Raw genomic sequence first — 18,672 nt, 5'->3', positions numbered from 1 at the left:
CTGTTGTCATGCTAAGATTGTTGTGTCACGAGTTTGTCATGCTTGTCGGTCGTGGCTGCTCTACAAAGACAACTGAATCAATTTAAAGTCCTTAAAGATGTCATTTTACACATATGAAACATCGTTTGTCTTCTAATGACCGGATCTGGAATTAAACACAACACTTTTAATCGTTTCATAACATTTCAAAATCTTTATTACAACCCAACACTGATGAAAATGCTACAAACATTTAATAAATATCTGTGTAATACATTCATTGAAGTCAACATCTTGCATTCCGACCCATCACAATGTAAAGACAGTGTGTTGCTTCCTTCTCTTCAATTATCAGGGAACCTTTTCTTTCGGTGAAAGTGCCTGGGACCATCATCAATCTGAGGAAATTAAATCTCCGTTAACAGTTTGAACTGCTGCCTGAATATTTAATCTCGCAAATGTTTCAAATTTTCATTTATTTATAAATATATACGATATCAAATGTGTCGCAGCACATTAGCAGCACATCTGGCAGCATTCAAAGAGGATACAATTACGCATGCACATATTCAATCAGGCACAAAAAAGGGGAAAAATAAAAACAGTCATTGAGCAGTTTGTATATTGTCATTGCTGCTTTGGAGCGCGGTTGCACACAGCGGTGTAGTGTACATTAATATTGTACAATTGAAGTAGACATTGGTGATAAATTATGTATAATAAGCACTTACTACATTGTATGGTCGAGGTCTCTCTTGGGCTTGGGCACTCGCCTCCTCGGGAAGAGACACCACTCCGCCTGTGCCCATCATCTGAGCACAATAGAGGACATTTCACAAAGAGTGATGTGAAAACAATGCAACAAAACACGAAGCAAAAGAAAGAAAAGTGCAACCGGGTTAAACTGCGCTGGTATATCTGTTATATCTTCATTTGCAAAAAGTAAAGAACCCCACTCACCCTGATGGTCGCCTCCAGCTCCCCCACACTCCTCTTCCCACCTGGAAGCCATCCATAGGACCAGTGCTGGGACAGGGCGACCTGAACCATCAACGTCAACAGCAACACCTGCACCGCCACTCTGCTGCTTGCTTCCATCAGAGCTGCAGAGGAAGCCACATATTGTAATGATCTCCTCACACATGCATCTCACAGACCAGGGGTTATGAAGCGATTAGTAAACAGCAGTTCAGACAGTAAATTAATAGGAAATGTAATTATTAACTTAATAGGCATTGAGCTGGACTTCACAGAGGACTCACTCACCTCAGTGTTTGCCTTGTTAGCATGTGGTGCATTAGCCAGAGAGGGGTTTTATAGGTGTAGTACAAGGCTGCTGGCAGGATTATAATCCCCACTATGCAGGTGTGACACATTTACTGACTAATGGGACACAAAATACCACTAATGGACGAGGCTAAGTGCTCAGACATGCTGACAACAACACCAGGGCTCAAACAGCATTAAATATATATATATATATATATATACATGAAAAAAATCTTTGTATTGAATGCATGTGTGTGGAGGCAAAAAAAAGAGACAACATTAAGATGGAATCTGACGTTTGTCTTCATCTATTATTTATTGGTATCAGCTCTTAGCAAACAAACAGTCGTTCAAACCCATACAGATTGGAAAGGCAGAAACATCATTGAAACAAGATGCTTGTGCATTTATGTTACAGCGGCTGCAAGGCCTGGCTGTCGCCAAATATTACTGTTTCTTATTCTTTCAGCATGACGGTACATTAAAAGGAGTCGACAATGCAGTAAACCTTAGTGATGATTAATGACCACAACAGGAATTTATGTACACTAAATAAACAAAATGATCAGCGTGCCATAAACCCATTTTATGACTTTTGTAATAATGGCAGTAGAAACACAGTAGAAAGTTATTCACCCAAACTTCAGGCTTCCCTGTTAGTGTTCTACAAAGAAATGAGCAGGAGCCTCGCAAAAATATATGCTTTTGATTTTGCAGAAATGTTGGGTCTTCTGTGTTTAAATATGAAACTAAGACTTACTATCACATTCGAAATATGTCCAAATGCCTGTGCATGCATATTTCATATTTTGGCGGAGCACTGGTTCTTGATTTCAATACTTTTTCACTGTCCCAGAGATTTTTCATCTCCGTCCTTTTCATCTCCGTCCCTGTGGACGAACAAGGTTCAGCTGCATCAATTATCAACAGCTTCATTTACACCCAGATTCCTACACTCATCTGCAAGCTAAACTAAAACTATGGTACAATTGCTTATAATATAATATTTTGAGGAGTGAATTTACAAAACAATGAAATGATCCTCACACATGAGACCACATTCAGAAACAATACACCTTTTAAAAATGCATCTATAATATTTCAATTAAACATAAACATCTGGCTTATCCTTATTACAATTGTGTCACTTGGTGACAAGTATTTCATGATCAGAGCTGTTTTCTAATCAGTATGGCACTGCTGTATGCAAACTTAAAAGTGTACAGTTGGCTTGTTAATATTTATATATATATACACATCATATTTTTGGAAGCATGGATTTGATACGTGGCTGCAAAACTTTTGTAAGGATGACACAATTGGATTCATGTCATAATGGATCATATTCTGCCTGTTCCAATGTGGGCTAATTGCATTTTGCAGCGTCAGGCGCCGAATCCACTAAGTAATATTGCCACAGGCAAAAAGAAAATAATAAAAAAAGAAAGTTGGTGAAGTTGAATAAAATTGCAACAGGCAGCAGCTGTTAAGTTATTCACAGACAGAAGTGAGGTCGAACAGAAAGCGATATATCACGACTTCTTTGTTTTCGTTAGAGCTAAAAACTGAATCATAAATATTATCCACACATGTCAGACAGGATATCCCTCAGCATTAATCAGCTCATCCGACTTATCACACACACAATTTATTTTCCTCACGGCAATCCAATATTTTCAGTGGCAGCATAAAATACAAGTAATAATAAGTCATGTAAACCAAAGGCATTGTGGTCAATAATAAAGAAGAAATAAATACCCTAATCTTCAACACATCAACACATTAGGTAGCGAGTAAAACATTAGTATACTCAATTGTGTATTGTGTTTCTAAACAACACACAATTGAGTATTTCCTCTATATCCTCTTACACACTTTATTGACCCTAACAACGTTGCATTTACACTCGTAAAATTGTTCTTTTCTATTTTTTACATTATTATACTTGAAGATCAAACATTCCTGAAGGAGACACCTGAAGCGCAGATGTTTTCAGTTATATTACAGTATTGTACAACAATTTTTTACATCTGTGCAAAATGTAAAAAAGAAAAGAAAAAGAAAGCTGGGTGTAGAAAAAAACATTCAGAAAAAAATTGCATAAGTTAGTCCGACCAAATTATACGTTAAACAAAATCTGACAGCTGCTATTTAAAATTGGCGTAGTCTGAGAAAATGTCAACAAAATCCTGCACCACTCTGTAGCAGTAGTCGTATTGCTCCTGGAAGGGGAGAGTGAAAAAGGCAAAAGTGTTAGTGAGCGAAAAATGGTTCCAAACAACACAAGTGTGGATAAGCAGAGAGTTCTGGCGCAGCAGGTTTGGATATTAAGTTGTTTTCCACCTACCACAGTCTGAACCATGTGTGGTCTCTGCATGCGTAAACTCTTGACTGTCTGGAAGACGTCCAGGAGGCCTTCAGCCTTCACCCTCTCCAGGATCGTGCTGAGGGCGATGAAGGTGCCGGTCCGACCCGCACCGGCACTGAAAGATACGACAAAACCATCGGCAATCAAAACACACAATTCACCTCCTGGACGCAACTTTGACAATGATTTATTGAGGGGAAAAGAAAGGTAATTTAGAAAAGCTGATTTTTTTTAATTCTAACCAAATTTCTTAAACAATTATGCCTCAATTAAACTCTTGCAATCCGAGCAGCGCATTCTTTTTTCCATTCAAATTAAAAAGTTTGCCAGAGAAAAAGGTGACCTTTGGGTAATAGTGCTAATAATCATCCCCACTTAAAGAGAGGCTAATCCAAACGCTAACACTAATCAGTTTGGAAGCTCTGTGTTTGACTGAGTCAATGTTTACAATGATGGCGGGAGGGAGAGAGAGAGAGAGAGAGAGAGAGAGAAAGACGGGCAGAGCGAGGGAGCGAGAGCGATTCGGAGGAGAAGTGTAGAGAGACGTTGGGGATTGCAGCGGGTTAGCCCCGCTCCCGAGGGGCGGAGAAAAAGCTCTAAAAAGCCCCTCTTAGACAAGTGGTGATGAAGGAATAGGAGAGAGTGATGACACCATTTCCTGTCGTTAGCTCATCTTATCAGATTAATCATAGTGGGAGTCAGAGGAGATTTCACTTTGAGAGGTTTTAATTGACTGTGAATCAGTGGATTGGATCAATCCCACCGGGGCATGCTGCTTTAGAATCACTTCACCTGAAGCTAGGTTCTGATCAAAGCTCCCACTGCTAAGTCTTTATAAGGGATCACATAAATGGTTTAGGCAGAGAACACCAGGTCTACTGAGGCAGAATGTGGAATTTATTGTTACAGACATTTGTAGAAAAGAGAAAATGTGTCCGGAAAAACTGCAACCGCTTCCAATATCACTCCGTTTGCAGCGATCGGGTGAGAAGGAAAGGTGAGTGGACAAATATATAATGGAACACGCTGTATAGGAAAGTGTGTGTGAAGCTGCAGGGTTGTCAGAGTGAGGCTCCTCACCTGCAGTGCACGATTATGGGACGGTTTCCAGACTGCTGCTGCTGCCTCTGCACGGCCGCGATGATGTCGATCATCCCTCGTCCCTCGGCCGGGATCCCGATCTCAGGCCAGCCGTGGAAGTGGAAGTGTCGCACGTGCTGTGACCTCTTCTCCTGGTGACCATGGAGAACGTACAGATATTTAAGTCAAGATGAAAATGGTAAATAAAAAGTTGACATTCCCCACAATTTGAAATGCCTCGTCTGCAGGAATTTATATTGATTAAAAATGTGTGTGTTACTGTTTTTTGTAATGGTTGAAATAAAAACGTTACGCACTGGTCTGTAGGTGAGCACCATGTCTTTGAGCGTGAAGGTTTCACACTGTGTATCAGCAGTCAGCTCCACGGAATAATCTCCAAATGTTACACTGCCCTCTGATGGCCAGTACTGGAAGCACTTCTCCTGGTTTGGCAGGGTCAGATGGAAAAACAAATCGAGGTACATTTGAGAGATTTATAGCCTTTTTTTTTTATATATTTGTTCCATATTTTCACAACACAAACAATCTAAAACAGCGACATGTGTGCGAGGAAGTGAGGCGGCGGGATACGAAAAGGTGCAGCTGAAATGCCTTTACTTCTGCACGAGCACCACACTGTACCTGCTCCCTCTCTTTGAGTTCGGTGAGCGTAACGATCGAATGGCACCTCCACTCCCACACCATCCTCCAGAAGTCCTCCACCGTGTGAGACAAGGGGCCCTGGGTCGCGATAAAATAGTCCTTCTGCCTGTAGCCCTGGAGGGCAGATCATCCGGTAAACAAGACTTGAGAGTGCGGCAAACATAATATTTTGCATTGTTTGTAAAAGGCAACAATGAGCTTTATATAAACACTTCTATGGGAAAAAATCCATACGGGAGGTCGTGAGGGAGTGCTTACATCAATAAAGGAGGCATTGATGTAGTCGGTGAACTCCTGTCCTCTTTTCACTGAGAGTATTACTCGGTTGAAATCATCTGCGAAAAGAAAAAGACTTTCCTAATAAAATCAAAGATGGAGGAGGCTGAGAGATGGAAAAACTGCAAAGTGAAACTTCAATCTTTGTAGGTTTTCCCTGTGAAAAGTTGTACCCGAGCTTTACCCCCTCATCCGGAGATACAAGCCCCTGTTTCGATGTCATTGATCACACAGACACTGATCTGACTGATTAGCCAGATATCTGTGTACGGCATCCGCGGGAATCACCGGCAGTGTGATGCTTTGATGCTGCCTCGGATGTGATGTATTATGAAAGGGTTCGGGCGTTTCAGAGTGATCCTTACACGGGATGATTTGAAGCACGCGGTTCTTCTTCATGTTGGCGGGGAGGTTCCCGGTTCTCATGTTCTCCTTCATTATGCGAACGTTGGTCAGCTTCTGAAGGGGGGATGGGGGGGGGGGGGGGTGCGGGGGGGGGGAGAGAACACGAGATGAATGACATGATCAAAAAGTTGATTTTACATCTTTGCAGGGGAAGGGGAGGGGGGGTGGGGGGGGGGACTTTTGATGCCAGGGCAAAAACTAAAGAATGCTAACAAGTAAAAAAAGACAGACACCGGACAAAAACATGTCCTAATGGTTGAGAAGGAAAAGCAGAGGAGGCATTGGGGGGTAATTTCCCTTCAGTGTTGAGGGAACTGTGAGGAACAAAAAATGAGAAATTTTAACCAAGCTCCAATAAATTCCACGTGGCAGATGGTGGTGCCATATAAAGTTTTAGTTGATACAAAGCATTGTTATTTATGTTACTGCTGCCACGAGCGGCACCCTGGGCAAGTTCTCCATGAAAACACACCCATGCAGGGCGCAGGCCGATGGGGACGATTCATTACTGACTGAAATGTTTGAGCTCCTTTTCTTTCGTACCCTGAACTCCTCCTCCAGGCCCAGCCTGTCGTGGGGCGCCCTGGTGTTGTGAAGCCTCTGCAGATGGCCCTCCAGGGAGCACACATCCAGCTCCGTGTCTCCGTACAGGTAGTACTCCAGCAGAGCCTGGTAGATGAAGGAGTACTGCATCTGAGGGGGGAGAGGAAAAAAAAAGAACAACGGCTGGAGGAAATGGAAGCAGCTACTTTTCGCCGCCCCAAAGTATTTCCTACACTGACATGGTTGTTTTCTTTCCGCGTGTCCTCGCTTGTTTTGTGCCGCGAGTTGAGCTGTCAGCGCGAGGAACAACCGATCGGAAGAGGGTCAACACTTACATCTGTCTGGATGAGTTGACAGCGCTGCTCTCGGATTCTGCTCACGGAGCCGAAGACATCCACCCTCTGGTCCATGTGCATCATGTCGATCATGCTGTCGATGACAATGAACGTCCCAGTCCTCCCCACCCCGGCACTGCAGAAGCACAAACCAGAAGGAGGCCCAAGGTCTTCACTGTCTCTCTCACACAGACACTGCTTTTTATACATCGGCCGAAGAGCAACAACAACAACAACATCGCAGAAGAAACTGTTTTCTTTCCTAGAAAAAGAAAAAACGCTGCTGATATAATTGCAGGGAAATGCTTTTACGGTCTCGCTGCTCGTGTATCGCCGCTCCATCCCTACCGCGCTCCAAACATAGACGTCAGCCTGGAGCATGTGTAAAAGAGCTTCACCTCTGAAGCCCAAACAAAGTCCTAATAGATTTACAAGAGTCATTTGAGCGGACGGCACCTCCGGGAGCCCAGAGCTGGGATTCCACAGCGGGGCGTCCAGGTCTCTTCACTGGGCCCCATTCAAGAACAACAGTCCCCGAGCACCTGTTGCGGCAGTTGCTACAATCAGTTGCAGATTTCTTTAAGTGTTTTTTTTTACAACGATTGGATCCGACGAACAAACGCACAGACCAGGCGAGCCGATAAAGAACACGACTGGAAGAGATCACGTTATAATTCCCTCAAATCACAGTTTTATTCGGATCTGCACTCATAAATATAAATCTCTTAAAAATATCGTCTGTGAAATCAACACAATTGTAGAGAAACGCCTTGTGGTTCACAGATAAAGGGGATCCCTATTTTTGTGTTATCTACTTTACCATCAAACCAACCAACAAACTTACAGCAGTGAAAACATAACCTCTTTGGCAGAGGTAGAAATAAATGTGCTGATGGTTTAGTTCACCTACAATAACCTTTACTTAATTTTTTTTAATACATTTAACCAACAACTAATTTCACCTCTAGGTTAACTTGTTTAATGTACCTTTTTAAATACATAAAATTTGAGCATTTTCCCTTCAATCTCTTATTCTCTAAAAAAAAAAAGTACCTCAGACAAAAGCACTATTTAAAGTGTTTGGAGCAGGTAATTATTTACACCACACATTTCAGTTTCACTCACATATTTGCTGAAACACAAGATATTTATCACCTCCCAAGTGTTTCCTCGTCTAAAATGATAAATAGTAAAGTAAAGTAAAGAAGAAAAAAAGCTTCTGCACTCTCCCTCTGCAGACTGTGCAGCGATTCTGCAACGGACTCAGATTCACTTCATATTTCTCCTCGTAAACCATATCTATATTTAATGCTACGCGTCTCACCTGCAGTGCACAACAATCGGTCCGGCGTAGGACGGATTGACAGCCTTGACCTTCTTGAGGAACTTCAGCATGCCTATGGGCGAGAACGGCACCCCGAAGTCTGGCCAGCTGGTGAAGTGGAGCTGGGTGACCAGCCGCGGCGCCCGGGGACCGTCGCTGCCCTGCTGTGAAGCACAGACACACAAAAAGGTCATACCTGCGCAGAAATATCACAGACAGCCATCATTCAACTGCCTCGTCTTCACGGAGCCAGTCGAGTACAGCGCTGTCACCTGCCGGGGGGGAAGTAACCTCAGACGACCTGCGAGATGCATTTGTCATTTTGTTGTCTATACCAGAGTCTAATTATTGAACACGTGTTCCGGTTTGCGTCCTCGTCTCGTGAACCGTCTCCCGGGAGGACGTTCATTTCATTCTCTTGAACACTCGGCTGCTCTGCTCTGTTCAGAGGGAGCTGAGTGTAAACGCAGCCGGTCGGTGGGCTGCAGAGAGCCGGGGAGGATCTCTGCACTTCAGCGTCTTCAAATGGAGAGCGGAACAAAGTGAATTTTTTCAATCTGAGGGCTCGGCGGTGCACTGGGATGGCACCGAGCTCGGCAATCGAAATCACCAGAAGGGAAAACGCATGATACCGCCTGTGTGTAAAAAACATGCAAAGACGACAGGATGTGTAGAACTGCAGATTTGTACAGTGTTTACTGTACATTAAATACTCCAACACACTGATAATTGTATGCTGTGTTTATCACCTGCAGTGTATTCTTTAATTTTCTGCTTTTCATTTATTCATTATATTTTATATATTATTGCCGTTTGCTAAAATGTCTTTATTTCCTCACGGGGAACATTAGTTTTTTTGCACAATCTAATTGCAGCTTTGCTTCATTTAAATTTTTAATAAGAATCTTGCGATTATCATAACAGATGTTTAATGCAAATGAGAACTATATTAAGAACCATATTGAAAAAACAGACTATTATTATTTTCAGTCTAAATAAAAGTGACACTGGTCTTAATTTTGAGTTCTTTTATTAGGGGAATATTTTCTTGTTCTGTCTGTACAAGTATAACAGTGATTACATTTGCACTGATGTGTTGTGAAGAAAGTCGATGCTGGAGCAAATGAGACACTGTTATATGTTTTTTAAATAATAATTATGTTGAAGAGGTGAAGCATTAATATCACTAATGTTCAGATATGCAGATTTCAGGGGCGGGGCCAGGGTGGGGCTAGGGCAGGGCCAGGGGGGCATTGAGCTCGGCTGAGGAGCTCCTTTAACGTTGGTATGTCTTTTTATAAACTAGCCACTTACTTACAATATTAAAAATATATATAACCATTTGTTAATTATTTTATTTTCAAAGCTTTTTTGAAGAACAAAGAATGATTGCATGGATGTTAGATATTTAATTGATCCGAGTACAAATTGTGGCCCCCGTATGGGCCCTGACTGAAAATCCTAGCTCCGCCCCTGGCAGATTCAACTGTTGTACTTACATACTGAACACAGAACTTCCTGATGGTGTAGTCCACCAGCACCGTCACGTCCTCCGTCGCCACCCGGACGTTCCCGTACATCCAGCAGCCCTTCTCCGGCCAGTACTGATAACATTTGTCCTGAGGAGAGAATCACAACGATGACAAGCTTTTCCTTTTTTGAACCCACAACGCCTCTACCAACACACAACAGCTGCAACGCGCACATGAGCTTGTTGTATCGCTGCGTATATTGTGTGCACAGAAACGTGTGTGCGACTTGTGCATTTCACAGTCCAATTGAAAAGCAATCACGGGGACGTTGTGCGACTCTGTCAGTCAATACGATCTTCACAGCTACGTTTCAACTCATTAACTAGATTCTCAGACTAATTATCATGAAGCCTCTCAGGATCTTATCAACAATTATTCCGCCATTGATCCCCGATGCCTCTACTCTGCCCTATCAAACCTGCTGTTGAGCTCTCAATTGATCGTCCCTGTGAGGCCAAATTTGACGCCTGGCGACACTTTGTACGGAGCGTCTGGGAAAGGGGTCAAATAAATTATGCTTATGACTTTGGTTCGGGAGAATACAAAAAAGGGGGTTCACGTGGATTGTGCAAAGTTCGATGTATAACACGTCCTACGCCATGGGGGTTGCAGAAGGAGGATATTTTGAAATGAACCTCTTTTCTTTCTTTCAGATTCGTCAGCATCACTATCGTTGTTGTTTTCTGTTCCCAGATCATCCGCCAGAAGTCGGACAGCGTCTCAAGTTTTGGGCCTGTAACAAAATCGGGAATAGAATTAAGTCATAAACTCAATTATATGCATGTGAAAAATGACTTAAAATATGTTTTTTATACAGTAGAGGTCACATTCTCACACACATTCCTACACCTTATATATATTCTGCGTTTTTTGTTCCCTCTCAGGGGCAATTTGTGTTTCAGCATGAAGCATGCAGACTGGAGGGGCCAGGGATTGAACCATGACCTTTTGGTTAGTGGACGACCCTCCTTAACCCCTGAGCCGCAGCTGCCCAAAAATACTAAACCAAGCAAAAATGTACATTTACCTTGTGCTGCAATAAACTTGTTCTTCTCTTTATAACCCTGCGTGAACAAAATACACAATCAGTGATCAGTTGTTCGGAGCCCGATCTGCATTTAAAGCTCCAATTGAAGTCACCCTCACGTCTATGTAAGATGCGTTTATGTAGTCAGAGCACAGATGTCCATCGAGATGACTCATCACCACTCGTGAATGATCGTCTATGGAAAAAAAAGAGGAGAAAATAATATAAATCAACAACCTGTAAATAAAAAGTTGATTCTTCTTTTTCATATCAGCCCACATCACCTTCTCCTGCAGATTTAGAGGTGGATAAAACTGGAAGGCGAAAGGTCACATGAATATTGTTTGCTGCAGAATATGGATCTTCACTCACATGGTAAAATGTTTGGGTATCTGTTTTTCTCTCTGTTGTGCTCTCGGCTCGCCTCCTCAAAGGACCCATGGTGGTAGTAACACGGCAGCGACTATAACAAGAGAAGCCAATTCCTTTGAGGTCAAAATAAAAACCACGGGTACACAGCCGACTAACATAACATTTTATTTCTAGTTTTCTTGCTCTGTGCTTGCAGGACAAAAAAACAAATTGTATACCCAGGTGCAGAACATAATGTAAAGTCCAAAAAATCTAACTCTGGGCTCACATTGAACTCTTCTCTGAAGAGTTTGCCGTCGTCCGCGGAGCGTAACCGGTACTCCTCCTCCAGCGAGTCCAGCGGGATGGGGAAGTACCTCTTGGAGGGCGAGGGCGACCGGGGGAGAAGGACCACTGTCTGCTCTCCTGCGTGTCAAAGAATATATGGCGGTCAGACGGCTAACGTCTCCCAATGGAGAACATTACAAGCTCTCGTAGCACCTGCAAAAACAAGCCCGACGGCCATTAAGATTTCCTACTTCTGTGGCTACGAGACAGAAATGATTTCTTGAGTCGTAAACATGGTGGTGCTGCGGCTGCTGCTGCTTGAAACAGAATTTGGCCTTTGTGTTTATTTATTTATTTTTTACTTGAAGTGGAAGTGTATATGGCTCCCTACGTGCTGGGAAAGCTAAGGAGATTTTCCAAAACCTCGCCAGCTACGTCGAACTCCAGATGGTGGAACTTTTCCTATAGTCCATAAAGAGTGTAAATCTACAAATCAACTAAAAAAAGGGATAAAAAGTAAAAGACTGCATTACATTTTCATGCACCGGCGGTTATATTGAGTACAGCACAGCAGTACCTTGTTCCTCCAGGAAGCCATTCGGAATCTTTTTATCCACCGAGGTAACGAGAGCTTTCCTGTGGTTTTTGAACCTGCAGTAATGACACAGAGAGAGAAATGAACAAAAGAGAAGATGTAGACCTTTTTAAATAAAGAAAAGCTAAAGATTAGAGAACCCTGAGCCGTCGAGCAAAGCTGAGGCAAAGAACAAACACCAAAAACTGATATCAACCATCGGAGAGAGGCAAAGCTGTTCCTCCTCATGTCGCCACCTGACGTCTGAAAGGAAGACTGTGTGTTTGTGGCCTGGCCCGACCTGACCTAGTTGGTTTTTTTTGTTTGCTGTCTTACAGGAGGTGCAGCTGTCTACCCATAAGCCACTGCACGCCGCCTGTCTCCACACCACCCCCGCCCTGATGGCTTGACCCAGCACACACACTCAACACGCACATTATAGAATAGAGGGAGACAGAGAAAGCAGTGAAATAGAGGGAAGTGAGTGTGTATGTGCAGACTTGTGATTCACCTCAGACAGTAGATCGTCAGCAGGACGACGACGATGAGAAGCAGGGATATGACCAGAGTGGAGGGGAGCACATGATCCCCCTGGTGGGTGGGGTTCTCTGGATAAAAACAAACAAACAAATGCATCATATTAGTTTTATCCCAAAACACATTAAAACATATTTTTATATTTATAATGTGATATTATTTATAGGGAACAGTTGGGCTTATTTGTTTCCTTGCAGGCAGATCAAAACTAACCACACCGCTCTCGTGTCAGCAACTACAGCCAGGACACATTTAGCTCAGCTTAGAATCAAGACTGTTAGTGTGGCTCCATTCAAAGGTCAAAAGGTTAAATTGAAGGTTTACGTTGTTGGATTCTTTCTTTCTTGAAGCCACCTGACTGAGAAATAATCTGAGATTTAAGATAATGAGTGAATTTAATATATATTTATATTTTTTATTTTACCTTGAAATCAGATGTTTGAGACAAAGTTACGATGTAGAAACAAAACCCCTGAATACATTAAGGAGTGTGATTTATTTATTTATTTAAGTTAAATAAAACAGTCCCTGGTTATAATGTGACTGTCAAAGAAATCAAAATGTATCAAATACTAAATCTAAGTATAAAGAGAAAACTCCCCCAGTTTCTTTTGCAAATAGATGTTGATCCAAAAATGAGATGTGATTTGATGTGACAAAATTATTAAATGATTTCATCTTTCAAAAGTTAGGATCTCACTTTCACATCTCACCTTTATGTACAATTACTTTTTAGATCATGCCTCAATTACCTGCAGTTTGGTTCTCATGAGATGAATTGTTCACGGCGATGGAGATCCCGATCAGAAACAACACCATTGTCACTGAGGAGGAAAAACAGAACAATTTACCCAGATGTTATACACATGTAATTCCTCAAATGTTCCACCAGGAGGCGACACACCAATACGAAATGTGTGCATGCTGGCAGAGGGCAGGAAGCAGCCGCAGCTCAGCTTTGATGAGGCTCCAGAGTGATGTCTGTGTCTCTCTCTCTCTGCTGAGCAGGTAAGGTCCTTGTGGGAAATCTGCTCGCAGCCCTCGTCCTGTCAGGCCGACTTGAAAGAGCAGCAGCATATCAAATAACCCCCGGCGTTCAGACATCAGACCCGGGGGGGAGGCCTGAACGCGCAGGTGACACACAACCACAACACCCCCAAGAGCTGCTGGATTTCACAGTGGAGTTGAGCTCAAGTGGTGTTTTCTGTCAGAAGCCGTCTCATTTTGCTTTGATGACTTTGATGTGGGTTCGGCCTGGCAGAGCATCGAGCTCAGGGACATTAAGAGGGGATCCACGCCGGTGACGCCGGTTCTTAAATACAGTGGACAACATATCTCGTTTTTACTTTCAACAGAATAGTGATGCTGTTCGACAAGGTTAAATCAAGGTGCTGTGGAAACATATGTATATAGGTTGTACTGTCTGGTATGTGAAGGAGAGCAGATGGTGTTGTTTCCTTTTATTTCATCCATCCATCCGTCATCTATACATATCCTTTTGAGCTAGAACCTATCGCGACTCAGATAGCATAGGAATGTGGGACACCTCTAGCCTTCTTGTTGCCTGAACGGAAAACATGCAGCGTCTAGGTAAGGTGTAATCTGGATGTGAATTTAAAGTGGCCCATGAGGAAAATATGGTGAAAGTAGCACAAACTTAATCCGGGCCACCTTTTGTTGACATGGGGAATTGCTATGGCTTTACTTGTGGCCCAGATCTGGCAAACCGCCTAAGTGCTGACAGTCCGTAAGGTATGTAGGCCAGATGTGAGATGTGGGCCGGATAAAGGATGTGGGCCAAGTTGGGGACAAAACAATTTTGCTAAGTGGGAGCTGGCAGTGGGTGAGAGGTGGGGTTGCACCCGGCTGGTCCCCGGTGAATCGCGAGGTCAACGTACATCGACAAACAAGCACACGGTCAGTTCGAGTGTCCAATTAACCAAACCCAATCTGCATGGCTCTGGACTGAGGGAGGAAGCCGGAGTCTCCACAGGAACTCTTTGCAGACACAGGGAGAACTTGCCATCTTAAATCTCATCTTGCCGTCTTTTTTTGTCTCTTCATTAAAGCATCTCTTTCCATCCCTCTGCAGTGAACCATCATTTTATTCTAAACCACATTCACAGTCTTCCTCTGTTCTATTTCATTGCCGGGAGCCACTGCTGATTTATTTGGGGGCGAAGCTCCGGGAGCGTCTTTCCAATAGGAAGGCCCGTTACAACTTCCTCTCAACCTCACCAGAATTAAATTGATTCCGACACATTATCCTTGTGTCTTATTATCTCCAAAAAATGTAGCAGCCCGTTTCTCCAAACTCACATCCGTCTCCTCCCTCCTCGTTCTCCAAATGAGAGGGTGAGAAATCACAGATTAAATTGGGCGAACGGGGCAGATCTGTCTAAATGGCTTTGATGGAATAAACGAGAGGAGCAAGAACTGAGTGCCCTAATTCATCCTCTGTTCTAAGTTTCCCTACTCGTTATGGCGGCCATGAGACTGGATGGAATAATTCATTGTGTCAATTTAGTTCTTCCAGAAATGGTTCATCTAGGGGCCTAATTTGTGATCTTTCAGAGAATGTCTTGCACACAACCCCGGGGGTTTCACATAACTATATCTCCCACAGCTTTTGTAGAAGACAGATCTACATAATAATCCTCTAATAATGTGCTCAAAAACCAAATTCATGTCAAAACCTATAAAGTCATATAAAAACAACAAATTAGGAGCTCTGTTCTCTGCTCATTATCCAGACTCTCAATGCAGCAGTGCAACACATTGGTGCACTAAAACCCTCCTTTAATTCCCTCATATCCATGTCCTATATTTCAAGTCTACAATTCAAATACTCCTTGCCAGACAGGAATCTCACACACACACAAAAACACACAAAAACACACACACACACACACACACACACACACACACACACACACACACACACACACACACACACACACACACAGACACAGACACACACACACACACATTTTCTCGTTTCACATGTATGCATTCCTGCACATACGTCCCGCAGCCAAAGGCTATGTGTTGCATATGGGCCTCACTCTGTCGGAGGCGCCAATTCTGTGTCCGGTGCTAACAAGCTGACAGCGCCGGCACCTGTTCCCCACTCCACCCCACTGTGCGAGTCCCATCCACTCACTCTGACCCATCCTGTGGCTCCATGCTGCAAGGCACGCTGTGCACACGGGTCACTGCACAGGCCACTGCGAATCTGTCATCTCCTGGCAATAGCTGCAGTATGCACAGCGTATATATATATATATAGGAAATCAAAGGAGTGAAATGAAAAATGTGCTGAATGTGCCACCGCTATAAGTGAGTGCACTGAGTGGCACTCAGTGGAGCGCACGTCTCTGTCAAGGTGAAACAGTCCCCTTGTGAAACCACATTTAGATTCGCTAAATCAAAATTTTGTATTCAAATTCATACACACATTCATAAATATCAGTCCCCTAAACAAGACTGACAAAGAACCATGAATAATTGAAATCAGCGAATTAATAAAAAACAAAAGCATCTGCCCCCTAAAATCGAACGGGCTCTTCCCACATCGCACCACATCCTTCCATCCTTTTGCATAATCTTGCTTACAAACAAAACAAAAAATAAGCTGGAAAAGAGAAATATATAGAGATGAGTCTTATGTGTTGATACAGTATAAATATCAGACATCTTATTACACTATACTGTCACTCATCAACTCATTTTTGGAGGTCAAATGTCCAGAACCAGAGCTGTTGTAGTGCTCATACAAATATTTGGCATCAAATTCAAATTCAAGGTTGACCGTGAAAAGCTTTTCAGTGCCATCTTAGACACACAAGGCATCAAAAGTCCTTGATAGTAAACACAATCTTAACATCTTCAGTTCAAACTCAGAGGCATTAAAAAGTGAGAAAACTGCAGAGTCATGGCGAGGACACGACTTTAGCTGCCGTCGCTCATTAAAACGCTGATTTGTGTGAAGATTTAGTTTTTTTTTATCCTCTGGATTCTTCTTGAACAGTCGACATTCCTCTTCATTTAAGCAGCCATGACTCACTTTGACCTCATTATTCATGCCACTTACTTTACACTATTTATATAACTTAATTAGCATGTGACATCATCCGACCTTCATATGAAAGATGAGTTGCTGCAGAGACCCGTTCCAAACAAGGAAAAGATGCTTCGGTATAATTGGCCTCGCCATTCCCACCAGCTATTGCCTCATTCAGTCCAGGGCCCTGCTTCTCTTTCTGTTTTAATGAAATACTAACATCAGTGTGCTTACCTCAACCCCCAGCACCTGCTTGACATAAACGTTCCTAGTAAATTAAATTATGCTGCATCACTTGAGTCTGGAGTGCAGAAGCACATCAGCCCCGTTCGCGCATGACGTAACGCTAACATTACGAACGGAGATGATGAAGCTCTCCGCGTGAAACCTAACCCCCCCCTTCAGTGAAAAAGAAAACCTGAGTGAGATAAACTCTGCAGACTTCCAATCCCAGGAGTCCCAGCACCCGAGAGTGAATCTGCTCTGCCTCACTCTGAACGTCTCCCTCACCGCGGCTCACACACAAAAAAAACAACCTGAAATGGAGCCTCAAAGAAAACTGACATCAGAAATAGAAACGCCAAACCAAAGGAATGTGGAAGGTTTCATCCCATCATGCAACATGTGGCAGGATGTCACCGGAAGGCAGATTGTCATTTCCCTCAGCTTCAACGTAAATATCACAGTTCGAGACAACGCAAACACGTCCCCATGCAAACACCGCTACATGGTTTGGAATACTTAAATCACAGCACGGGCATTATACCTCCCTGCTGAGCTCCTGACCTTAGTTAAACCTCGTTTAAATAATTAATGACATGCACATTTTATCCTTCCACAGATTATCTATACTGCTAATCTCTTTTTGCTTATCTCACGGGGGAGGCCGGAGTCAATCCCAGCTGACATGGGGTCAGACACCCTGCACAGGTCGCCATTCAATCACAGGGATGAGAAAACAGGGATAAAGCAACGACAGGATGATTTTCCAATGAGAACCGGCTGACGATAAGGTTGTTATATGTCATATTCAAATCTGTATAGTAGTGAAAAGCCTGAAAACACTTCAATCATATACCTGACTTCCATTGGTACAGTATGTGCTGTTCACGTGTCATTCCATGCAAGGAATTAAGCTCAACCTAAATAAAATCTGCACTTACATTGCTGATTCACATTATTATTATGGATACATGTAGAAAATTCCATCATTCAATGGACCCACAGAACCACATGTTAGTGGATATACTGTATTTACCATGAGATATGTCCATCGAGACCAAAGTGGTGAGCCATCTGACCGACAACCCTACTCCATGAACACTCAACCAAATTGTAAACTCTCGCTCCACCACACCACAAGTCCCCCATTGCACAGCGACTGAAATATGATGTATGGCAGGTAAACAAAGCCTTTGACCCGACCCTGCTAAAAGCTCCCCCGCAATTGAAATCACTGATTTGAAAAATGCATGATATCTAAATTATTCAACACGTGCCATCAGTGACACTGTGTATTCAAGCACTCGCAGATATTTGCCACATGTAATGCATGTTGAACTATGGATTCTGATCTGATCTGGAGCTACACTGCGGCGTATGTGTGTCAAACACCAGCGACGCACAAAGAATACTGTTAACAATATGGATGGCCTTTGTACTGCCGAGTAGCATTTTGCTTTAGAATAAAGATAAAGAATTCTGTGTTTATTGGTAGAAAGGATAAAAGTGGATATGAAATATAAAAACAGTGTATTAGAAAGATAACAGCATCCAATCCTGTCTCAGTTTTCCCCTAGATCAATACAGCTTCAAAGACAGATCCACATTTTTTGCTCGGCACAGAATGGATGGCATGTCTTGTACCCAGAGAGATAAAAGTAACATTTTTTTTGTTGTTGTTTCCAAAGAGAGGAGGAACAAAGAGAGAGCCCAAAAAAAGAGAAAGAACGGCAGAAAGAGCCACCGCTTCCATTGTCAAGTGCCGAGGAGAAGGATGGAGCGAGAGCACAAACACATGTCAGGTAAGTGTGGCAGCAAAGAAGCGAGGAGAGCAGA

At 43.0% G+C, this 18,672-nt stretch overlaps 2 protein-coding genes across 2 annotated transcripts; both read right to left on the bottom strand.

The window, feature by feature from the left end:
- Positions 1 to 249: 249 nt before the first annotated feature.
- Positions 250 to 1,197, bottom strand: gnrh3 (gonadotropin-releasing hormone 3). Its single transcript, XM_062401286.1, has 3 exons — positions 940 to 1,197; positions 711 to 791; positions 250 to 377 (listed from the first exon to the last, which is right to left on the bottom strand). Exons 1-3 carry the CDS (start codon positions 1,075 to 1,077, stop codon positions 324 to 326), a joined length of 273 nt encoding a protein of 90 aa, XP_062257270.1. The 5' UTR covers positions 1,078 to 1,197; the 3' UTR covers positions 250 to 323.
- A 357-nt stretch (positions 1,198 to 1,554) lies between these two features.
- Positions 1,555 to 13,379, bottom strand: LOC133966733 (receptor-type tyrosine-protein phosphatase epsilon-like). Its single transcript, XM_062401771.1, has 19 exons — positions 13,304 to 13,379; positions 12,526 to 12,622; positions 12,018 to 12,091; positions 11,442 to 11,578; positions 11,174 to 11,264; positions 10,921 to 10,997; positions 10,802 to 10,838; positions 10,410 to 10,507; positions 9,742 to 9,861; positions 8,243 to 8,406; positions 6,919 to 7,054; positions 6,584 to 6,733; positions 6,001 to 6,094; positions 5,618 to 5,694; positions 5,339 to 5,473; positions 5,014 to 5,139; positions 4,697 to 4,848; positions 3,596 to 3,731; positions 1,555 to 3,470 (listed from the first exon to the last, which is right to left on the bottom strand). The coding sequence occupies exons 1-19, from the start codon at positions 13,368 to 13,370 to the stop codon at positions 3,396 to 3,398; spliced, it is 2,043 nt and encodes a 680-aa protein (XP_062257755.1). The 5' UTR covers positions 13,371 to 13,379; the 3' UTR covers positions 1,555 to 3,395.
- Positions 13,380 to 18,672: the final 5,293 nt, after the last annotated feature.

The sequence above is a fragment of the Platichthys flesus genome, chromosome 12 (genome assembly GCF_949316205.1).
Source record: "Platichthys flesus chromosome 12, fPlaFle2.1, whole genome shotgun sequence".
NCBI lineage: Eukaryota > Metazoa > Chordata > Actinopteri > Pleuronectiformes > Pleuronectidae > Platichthys > Platichthys flesus.
The sequence above is the reverse complement of the archived record's forward strand: the minus strand, read 5'-3'. Positions and strand labels throughout refer to the sequence as shown.

Excerpts from the sequence above, each read along its gene's own strand:
- LOC133966733 (XM_062401771.1), bottom strand. The coding sequence starts at position 13,370 with ATGGTGTTGTTTCTGATCGGGATCTCCATCGCCGTGAACAATTCATCT. Across the intron at positions 7,055-8,242 it reads CCGATTGTTGTGCACTGCAG|TGCCGGGGTGGGGAGGACTG; the intron begins GTGAGACGCGTA and ends GTGCTTCTGCAG. Across the intron at positions 5,695-6,000 it reads CGTGCTTCAAATCATCCCGT|ATGATTTCAACCGAGTAATA; the intron begins GTAAGGATCACT and ends TTCTTTTCGCAG.
- gnrh3 (XM_062401286.1), bottom strand. The coding sequence starts at position 1,077 with ATGGAAGCAAGCAGCAGAGTGGCGGTGCAGGTGTTGCTGTTGACGTTG. Across the intron at positions 792-939 it reads AGCTGGAGGCGACCATCAGG|ATGATGGGCACAGGCGGAGT; the intron begins GTGAGTGGGGTT and ends TATTGTGCTCAG. Across the intron at positions 378-710 it reads GACCTCGACCATACAATGTA|ATTGATGATGGTCCCAGGCA; the intron begins GTAAGTGCTTAT and ends TAATTTCCTCAG.